Below are 10,140 nucleotides of genomic sequence, written 5' to 3'. Positions count from 1 at the left end.
TTTTTTTTTTTCCCTCTCTTACCCCGGCATTGTAAACTCATTGTGCGAGTGCCTGCAGGCACTGGTTTGTAGCCCAGTGGTACAGATCTTATGTAAATCGCGCGAGAAACACGAAACCCGGAGGTCCGTGGAGCGCGGAGGAGCAAAAGGGTCGCTCGACGTACGCGTAGCGTGCACGTCCCGCAGGACCCTGACTTGGTTAAAAATTGAGGACACCGAACGCTACTGAAAATAAATCAGTGAATTATGTAGAGAAAATTTTAGTCTATTTATTGGGAAATGAATATTGAAAAAAAAAAATCATCTTTCGAGCGATTCAGGACCTCTCGTTTTATCTCCTTCGATCGCTTAGGTAGCTTCTTCGACTTCGAGGTAAGGTCTCTTGATATCGACGGTTCCGAGCCGGTGACTTAGTTCGTCAAGGATCCCGGCTTGAATGAGTTCGACGTCCTCGGTTGGGCAGTAGTCGTCCAAACTGGACCTGAAACAGGATCATCGATTTTTTTTTTTTCTTTTTTCTTTTTCCTCTTCAAAGGACTTTCGACGAGTGTAAAATCGCGAGTGAAAAATCTACGACGACCCGAGGCTATCGCAATCCGTCGGAAGCGACCGACGAGGGTACGCACAGACACGTATACCTATACGACGATATATTTACTGTGTGCGGGGATAGGGGAAGTTCGCGGGGGTGCACAGGAGATCGATTTTTTCACCGTCGCCCCGGAAGTAGTGTGAGACTTGAGAATTCCCATCAACAGATGGCGGGAGAACCTACTCTGCTGAAGTATTTTATTTTATATCCACGATTTCCAATCGAAAACGTTTTGAAAAAAAAATTCAAAAATTCCGATGCAGCGTGATCCGCCCTCTCAACTCTCCGAAATTCATTTCCTCGCGCCATAAGTATAATTATTCTATTTGAAACGAATTTTTTCTTCCATCAGAAAAAAAAGCTCGACATAAAAAACTGACTCTCCATCCTGGGGTGTCATCTGGTGGTTTGCGTAGCAAGTTATCATCTGTATAAAGAAATTTGTTCACCCCTGTTTTTCGTAACGCCGTGCGTGCGTGTGTGCGTGCGTAGGGAATTGAGGGAGGGTTTTCGTGGGGTGGGGTTAGGTCAGGGCGAGGTGGAGCTTCGATATTCACCCTCAGGAGAACCGAACCCACCCTTCGCTCTCGCCCCACCCTCCGGACGTTTGGCATCGCCCTCCCTGCGCGCCCCTACATCCCCATTTTTTTTCAACCCCTAACCGGGCTACCCTACCGCCATCTGTGATTGTCACGTCGAAATGCGGAGAGTCTCGCAGTAAAAGAAATTCAATTTTCCAACCCTGAAAGGTCCTCCCTTCGCGCACGCTTATATTTGTAATACGTGTAAAACGCGGATGGAGATAACTCGATTTTTTCACAACTATCTTACTTCCACTTCCACCCATCTATTTTCTTCGCTTTTCTCAACGTTACCGGAAGCTTCACCCGCCTCCTAACTCCTTTACCGAGAGCGTTCTTTCTTCTTTACATCTGACAATCAGTACGAAGGACGAGAGACCTTCGCGTTTCTCGACGGCGACAATCAAATCCAAGCACAATCTCGAGAGAGGCAAATTTTTTCGCGATTATATATTCTCGCCGAGATAATATCCCGGATTCCGTCGTCTCCTTTTATTTCTTACCTGGCTACGGTGACGATCGTCGGTTTCGCCGGAAGCGCCGCAAGGAATGTCCTGAACGTCCCCGTTATCAAACGATCGAGGTCCTGCTGGGACGTGACGTGGTGCGGAAGGTCCGTATCATCCCTCGTGCACCCCGCGTCGTGCACCAAATTCCAGTCGACTTCGGACTCCTTGTAGACCGAGGTCACCTCGCGAAATATCCTTTCCACCGCTTCGAATCTGGTGTACAACGAAAGAAATTGAAAAATACACGACGTTAGTTCGGAGATCGAGTAGCGATTGAATGATTAAGAAAAAAAGGAATGTAAAAATTGAGTCGTTCGAGCGGGGTGGATCGTGAAAAAAATTTTCGAAGCTCGATTCAGGTTGCATACGCCGTAATATACGGCGCGCTTTCGTACATATAATTGGTTAAATTAAATCGCACGCGATCCGAGGTAGGTCGCTTTCAACTTTTAACTGCCGGTTAAAATACACGAGCAACGGAAATAAGGCGCACGCAGGTGCGAGCCCGGAGATCAAAGATTGCCATTATCAACGCAGTGTGAAATACGGAAGAATGAGGAGAGAGAGAGAAATAAAATTAAAAGAACGGAGGAAATTATGCACGCCGTAGGCGTTGGCAATTCACACTCTGCGACTCTCCCGCGTCGCGGGGCGTAAGTTAAAAATCTCGAATACCCGCAACGCATTAATTCGAAAAAAGAGGAAAAAGGGTTCCTCCGAGTGCGAATTAGTCGCGTGTGAAAACTGCGAGGATCCATGTCGGGGCGGGAGACGAGATGAAAAAAAAAAAAAAAAAGGAAAGAAAAAGTTCAACGGAAAGGTGCGTCGTCCGCCTGGTGTTTTTTCGGGCTCGGTAAGGCCGCACGTATTATACGTGATGACGGGTGCACTTATAACGATATTCTAGCGAGTCGCGGAGCGAAAGAGGTAGGTAGGTAGCGGCGGAGGTACGTGGAAGTCGGAGGGAAGAAAAAAAAAAGCGAGGAAACAGAGAAAGGGAGAAAAAGAGAATAAACAAAATTAATAGGATACGAAAAAGCTCGGAATGAATTGCCTCGGTCGTTATTTGACACCGAGTCGCGCGAGCCTAATGTCAGTAATAACCTACTCGCAGGGAAGAAGGTTACCGCCACGCCACTAATATGCCGGTAATGTACCTCCTACTTTGCGGGAAAAGACTGCGAGCCACGGGTTTTGTATTTACGGGTTATAGTTTGCCCACTCCTTATATTCAACGTGGTACCACCTAAATTATGGGTTTTAAAAACAGCTCAACCTATTTTATTCCCGTGTCCCTGCACGGTGTATACCCCTCCTCCGTGCATCGCCGCACGTATGCGATATCCACCGCGATTTTCGCGGAGCCGCCTGGGTGGTTTGCAGAAGTAGAAAAAAAAAGGGGGAAAAAAAAAAGATATGCAAAAGATAATTTCGCAGGTGACGATCAATTACGCACTTACAGTTACATTGTACCCGAGCTTTTTCTCTTCTTTTCTTCTCTCTCTCTCTCTCTCTCTCCCTTCATCCTCGCATCAAAGATACGTCTAGTGCGCGCCCACGTAATTTTTTTTTTTCTTTTTCTCTTCTCTTTTCTTTCCACGAATATATTTGCACGACGAGGGTATATTTTTTTACCATTTTTTTCTCTCTCTCTGACAAACGGGAGGAGAAGAAGCAGTAGCCGCACGTTGAAATTGCTTTTTATAATTCGCTACCGCGCGCGCGTTTCCTGGGAAAACTTAACAAAACTGGAGAGAGAGCCGAGCTTGCGACGCGCGCGCTTTTGTATGAGATTTTTTTTCTTTCATTTTTTTATTTGGTGTTTTTCATTCATTCATTTTCAGTTTCTGTTCTCTTTTTCTCTTTTTATTTTATTTTTTTCTACCGTTCCTCAACCCCTCGTTACCTGGTGTCCGTGTATTTTTTCACCTCGTCGTTCAATTTCGAACGTCAAAAAATTATTACACCCCCGAACCGATCCGCACGTGATTTACGCTTCCGACTGTTCCCATTGTAATTAAAACATCAACCCCGAATACCCGACTCAATTATCATATTTCTCTGTTTCTTTTTCCTCTAGTTTTCGGAGAACAGTTTTCGCTCGACAATCCGATCTATCCAAATATACCGGCGGATTACGACAGAATTCAGAGAGTTCGAGTCCAGAATTTATTTAGAAAAACATCCGCGTCACCTTAAGCTGTAAAACGACCACTGCGGTGACGAGAATAAGGTTTTTTTCAGTGGTTGAAGATAATCATGAAATATGTTCGGGCGGCGAGTGCCGCCGCTCGCTCTGACCGCTCGCGTTTAATCTAAAACGGATTCAAGTTCGCCAGGTGCAAGTTACCGATAACTATCCTATGCCCAACGCGTTAACCGCTGTAAATTCATCGCCCTGTGTACACGCCTGCGTCGTCCCGTTTCTTTTTCTATTATTTTTATTCATTATTCTCTCTTCGTCGTCGATCGTTTTTCTACCGAAAATTGTTTGTTTTTTGTTTTTTTTTTTTATTTTCTCTTCTTTCACCTATGCATGTTACATTCTGAAATATTAATTATCCCCGCGCACCTGCGCCAGCTTTTTCTACCGTCTCCTTTTTTTTTCTTGTTTCTCCTTCAAGGGGAATCGGTCGCGTGATCGAGAATCCCATCGTTCGCGCTCACTCGTATTCAAAAAAATTACTCGTTCGTACGAAAAGTCAAAATTTCCGTCGCACGCTCGCACCTACGTAAACAAATTCTCCGCTCCACGCGTGTGCGTGCGCGTACCGAGTTTTTTTTTCGAAATTTTTCAACCAATCAACCACACAATTTACAACTCGTACGAGAATTTATAGATATTCCGCAAGCACGAGTAACGAAGTGATTTAAAGCCCGGTGGCTTTCGAATTTCTCCTCCGTGTATACCTATATACAGACACACATAAATTTCAGATCAAAGTAAACATATTTCAAAATCTATAAAGGAGGAGAAGAAAAAAAAAAAAAACCGGTTTCCTCCCCCAGATATACGGCGCGTACCTACGTAGTCTCGCGTGATTCAAATCCGGAGTACGCACGCCGTGCGGGATGAGAGAAAAAAAATCACCGGGCAAACGAAAAAAAAAAATGGTTTGAAAAAAATAAAATGAAAAGGAGAGACAAAAAAAATGAATGAAATGAAAAAAGAAATCAAATAAAATCAGATCGTGGTGAGCCATGCAGGCGGTTTACTGCACGATGGAGGTACGGGGAGATTATATATAGTGGTTGGAAGTTCTCTTACCACGTTTCAGGGTTTACAGAGTACACCGTGTACGGTATAGGTATATCTGCGACTAGACGCGCTTACATAGGAATATACGTCTAGAACTGAAAGTGAAAATTGAACAATGGCGCGGGGCCGTCGAGTAACGATGAAAAAACAGAAGGGGGGTTCATTACGTATGGGGTTCACATATTGTTTGTCGATCACAGGGGGGCGATAAGGGGTTACTTTTTTTTTTCCAAAGTTTTTTTTTTTTTACAGGATGGCGCAGGGCGAAGGGAGTCGGAGGCTTGGAAACTCCCAAAAAAAAAATTAGAAAAAAAAAAAAAAAACCCGGGGGAGGGCGAGACGCGCATGCAAATGGCGCTCGTGAAAAATGGGAAAAAAAAACTAAACGGATGAGAGGAAAAAGTAGGTGAAAAAAAGAACTCAATGAAATAAAATGGCCAGTGAACGGTTTGACGGTGCTCACTGACTGCTGCACATCCTATGACGGTTATGCGAGACGTAACGTTCTCAAAATCTCCCAGGTAAAGAGGACCTAGGAGTAGCGAAAAAAAAAAAAAAGTGGGCAAAAAAAAAGAGATCAAAAAACAGAAGGGTAGATGAGTTCGCAGGGAAAAGGGGAGGGCATAAGGTAGGTTAGGTATAATGTAACGTAATCAGATGATCAATTATTGAAATGAGCGCAAAAAACAACGAGGGTTGACATCGGCTGACAGCGTGGCCGTCAGACAGATACGGGGGCCCTCGGAGAACGGGTCCCAAAAAATTGCGTATCCATTACGAATATCTGCATAAAATAAAACGCCTCGACGGTATTACCGGTTAATATTATGCGCGTACACCTCCCCTACTAGATTCCGACTGGCGCATACATTAAATAATCGCTGAGTTATAAATAATATTTAGTTATGCAAGAATCGGTCCTCGTGAACGCGCCGTCGCTGCCCGTTCTACGGTTTAAGAAGGTCTTCAATTTTTATCATCATTTTCGATCTCGCAACGATAGTAGGTACACACACCTTTTGTCATCCATCAAGGACACCGTTAGAGATTTTTATCGATATTATACGTCCATCCCGCTGCAGGATGTGCATTCTACTGTTTCACGTCCTAATTCATATGCCCGTTTCCCTTAGAAAAAAAATAAATAAATAAATAAATCGTTGTTCCCTTTCCGTAATTTTTTTTCTATCTTTCCATCCAACACTCGTACCTTTTTTTTTTTCCCCATTGACTTTCACATCATTTTCTTTTTTCCAACTTCCCTTGAATTTCTTTTTTTTTTCTCCCCTACAGCTCCGAGTGCGAACTTCGACGTAGGAGCGAGTAATGGAAGGTTTGACGCCCGGAGCACAACGCTTTTAGCTAGAAAAACTTGCGCGCATAATTAGCCGTGTGCATTTCTTTCCACGTTGCTATTCGTACCTGTGTGTGTACCTTGAACTCGTTCCCCGTACACGGAACTTCGTCTACGGTTACACACCGTATACTTATATACACACGTACCGCTGTGTGCTGAAAAAGTAATATGTATCCGTGTCACGTGACCCTTCCGGAACAATTAGGGTGGAACTCGATGTTGCTACCGTACGCGCTAGGTACACCAGATATAATGCCTACCCTTCGGTTGTCCGGGTGCGAGCCGTCCCTGGCCTGGTCAAAAAAGAAAATAAAAAAAGAAAAAAAAAACAACAACAACGACTAGAAAAAAGTACACGTTTTTCACCTGATAATATTTGTTGTTTGTGAATAGGAGAGAATTGGGAAAAAATCAATTTTGTATCGACTTTATTTCACCATTCGCACTCCGGCAGGTTGATGCGGATTGAGCGATCCCTTTTCAGGTATCGGTTATTGGCTACATTACGTCTATGAATGGCGTCAGTGGGACCTGTCGATACGGAAGATTTTTGAACCGTATAGAATTTTGTCGGGGGTTACGGGTGATGGGTTTTTACACGGTGCACAGCTACCGCGGGGTACGGTGCAAACAAACAGCCTGGCAGGTAGGAAAAAAGGAAAAAGAGAAATACAACAAAAAAAAAAAGAAAAAAAAAATCAGTCAGGTAGGTATCGGATTGAGCCGGAGGGGTAGAAAAGTCAATCAATAGATATTTATCCCTCCGCCTCGTCGAAGAATCGAACCATTTTCGGTCCATTGATACGTGCCGGCAGTTTGGTTTTGTCCGTGAAAAAAACAACCATTCAACCGGATAAATAGAAACAGCAGGTAGCACTGTTCGGATATGATTTTTGAATTTCGTGCCTTTTTTTTTTTCTTCTCATTGTCATACATTTTTCAGCCTCGTGCGGTCGATTTGAATCTTCTGGCACGCTTTTTTGACTCGCGAATCGCTTCGTTTTTTTTTTTTCGCTTTCTCGTTCCACCGACGTCCTCGTAATCGTCGAGGGATCTATATTTTTAAAATTGAGCTTTGATATACGCCTTATCCGTAGAGAAAAAGCTGTGTAACGTTACTCGCAATTGTGAGACTGGGAGTAATGATACCGTCTTAAGCAGAGGTATGCCTGATTTGAGAAATATTAAAAAACAGCGAGCTACGCAAAGAAGAAGGAGAAGAAGAATGAGAATGAGAATAAGAAAAAGAGGAAGAAGAAGAAGAAGAAGTTGAAGTGGAAGAAAAAGAAAAAGAGGGATCGGTGCTCGAGCCACTTCTTACATCGGACAACACAATGTGCCTCTTCCTCGCTCCTCCCGACTCATCGCTACGAGGATTTGTTGGCTTCTGGATTACCCGGCTACCTCCTATATACACCCGCGTTTTACGCGTCTTCCTCACCCACACACTTTTCCGCCTACCGGTATTTTTTAATACCGATCCTCCGGCACACCGTAATACTCGCCTAATTATTATTCGAGCTTCTATTACGTGTACCCACGCGACGCTATACAATGAACAGGATGTCGCGATTCGCGGTACACCCGATAATTGCAAAATTCATAACTGAAAATCTCTAATTCGCGTAGATTCGGTATTCGAAAATAATAAATACGCTCGATACTATCGCAGACGTTTCATGGAAAAAAAAACTAATCACGAGATGATTGAATTGTATTTTTTCCTTTGATCGTATATCATACGCAAAAATATTTTACATCTCCTATCCGAACGTGTGTATAATTATTCAATCTTCTTCTTACGTTCAAACATCAGAGAATAATTATTCTCTTCGTTGTTGCTAGCCTCGAAGCGACGTAAGCGGGGAGGCCAGGTTCTGAAATATTCTCTTATTTCCTAAATATAAATATTCTTTCTTACTTTTTTCTTTTTTTTTTTTTTTACGCGAGTACGAAGTTAACCGCGCGGGTACGATACCGCGGAGAGAAAGAGATCGAAGATACGAGAGGCGGGGATGATGTGAGATAAGTGAAGAAGATTGACGACGGTTTGCCCGATATGCCTTTCGAGCGTCCCGACGCCCGCGTCCCTGGAAATCGGCGGATAGCGTACCAGAGTCCGGGACGACGCCTCGTCTTCCCAGTTTCTTTCTCTCCTTTATCCTTTTCTCTTTTCGCTCGTTCTTCGGGAATAGTATAAGCTGGTTCTGTTTTTTTTTTTTTTTTTCTCTCGTTTCTTGTCTTTTTTCAATGTTAGATACCTATGTACACGTTAGCGGGAAAATCAACCCCCGGGTACGAGAAAAAAAAAAAAGAAAGGTCCCGCACCATTGCAGGCAACCGAGCGTAATTGCCGACGACGCGGCACGCCGGCCTCGTTAAATACGCAAATTAACTGCCAGAAAGCGAAGTGAACTGACAACGCGACTACCTCGGAAAGAGAGGAAGGAGAAAAATAAGGTGGAAAAAAAAAGCGGACGACAAAAAAAAAAGGTTGAAAAAAAATCGGGAGTAGAAGGGAAAAAAAAAAAGGAGGAGCCGACGAAGGCAGATCGGGTTCGATCGCGGATCGCGAGTTGCAACTTACACGGGAGAGCAGGTGCAACTCAGTGGTAGGTACGTACCTACGTATCGACGTGATCGTGTTTGATTTACACTTTTTACATATTCTCCGAGTTTTTTCATCAAATTACACGATCAAGCTGAAAACCGAATAGAAAAAACGAAGGAGAAAGAAAGAGAAAAAAAAATAATACGAAAACGCACGCGCGGACGTGTATGGATAAAAAATTGAAGACAAAAAATGAAAGAATGAAAAAATGAAAAAAAAACAAAAAAGACCTTTGCCTCGCGGGGCTTATTTTCTGCAGCCGCGCGACACGCAGCAGCGGCTATACAGTTATTTGGAAGCAGAGTCTGCCTCGATAATGGTTAATGTCAACGGGAAACCCTAGGGAGCAGGAATTGCGTTGTAGCTGTTACAGGAACACAGGCTATGGTAGTTACCGTGGAGCATCGCCAGAGGCGGGACGCCACCGCTAAAGCCAATTAGATAATTAGTATGCCTATACGTACGGTTGCTTTGGCTTCCTGTTCGAGTTAATTCGCACGAAACGTATACCCGTAAGCGAGGCGTATACGCGACGCGACGAACCCTCGATCGAACGCACTCTGTACCTACTACGCAACGTACGCGTCCCTGCGAAGAAAATGGTCAATAAATTTCGAAAATAAATATGACAAAAAAAAAAAAGAAACCGAACGCATTACTTTCCATTTTCATCGAGCGCCGGCATAAGTGTGAGAGAAATCACGTTATTTATTCCTATCCACGTTGTTACCGCCCATTCATAATTACAAAAGCTAAGCCGCTGTATTATAATCACGTACACGGCATCGCCGCATAGCTGCAGCCAGCGGTGCAGCGGTAGAAAATTATAAATGAGGGTTTTACTCGTAATGGGGTGGCAGAACGAGAAACTCGCACACTTCCGTCGAACACACGAAGAGAAACCTGAGGGATGCAAATTCGGTAGCGCGAATGCACCCCGTCGTTTTCTCCGAACGTGTAGAGACAGCTGCCGTCTTAAGAATATGTACGGAGATCGGTAAAGGGGGGCGGGGGGGAGAGAAAACTACCCCGAGATAGCGAGAAATAAAACAAGTTCGACGTAAATTTTTTTTTCCTCCCAGTTTTTCTCAACGGTCGTTCTTCCCGTTTTTCGAATAGCCGAGAATTTTGAAGAGCTACTGCAGTCGTCGTACGTGCCGCTTGGAAAACCGAAAATCTTTCTCATTTTAAGGGCCGACAAAAATTTCTTGTACCTACTTTGTATGCGCAT

At 44.0% G+C, this 10,140-nt stretch overlaps 1 protein-coding gene across 2 annotated transcripts in view; it reads right to left on the bottom strand.

Annotated features, from left to right (window-relative positions):
* Positions 1–244: 244 nt before the first annotated feature.
* The window catches only part of LOC105692770 (UPF0489 protein C5orf22 homolog), a 323,525-nt gene continuing 313,629 nt past the window's right edge, over positions 245–10,140 (bottom strand). For both annotated transcript variants that reach the window (XM_048658641.1, XM_048658642.1), the window contains 2 exons: positions 1,677–1,895; positions 245–481 (listed from right to left, as the gene is read on the bottom strand). In XM_048658641.1, the coding sequence (XP_048514598.1) occupies positions 349–481; positions 1,677–1,895 (352 nt within the window). In that variant the 3' untranslated portion in view covers positions 245–348. The remainder of the gene's footprint in view (positions 482–1,676; positions 1,896–10,140) is intronic.

The sequence above is a fragment of the Athalia rosae genome, chromosome 7 (assembly GCF_917208135.1).
Source record: "Athalia rosae chromosome 7, iyAthRosa1.1, whole genome shotgun sequence".
Taxonomy (NCBI): domain Eukaryota; kingdom Metazoa; phylum Arthropoda; class Insecta; order Hymenoptera; family Athaliidae; genus Athalia; species Athalia rosae.
This window is presented reverse-complemented; position numbering and strand designations above follow the sequence as displayed.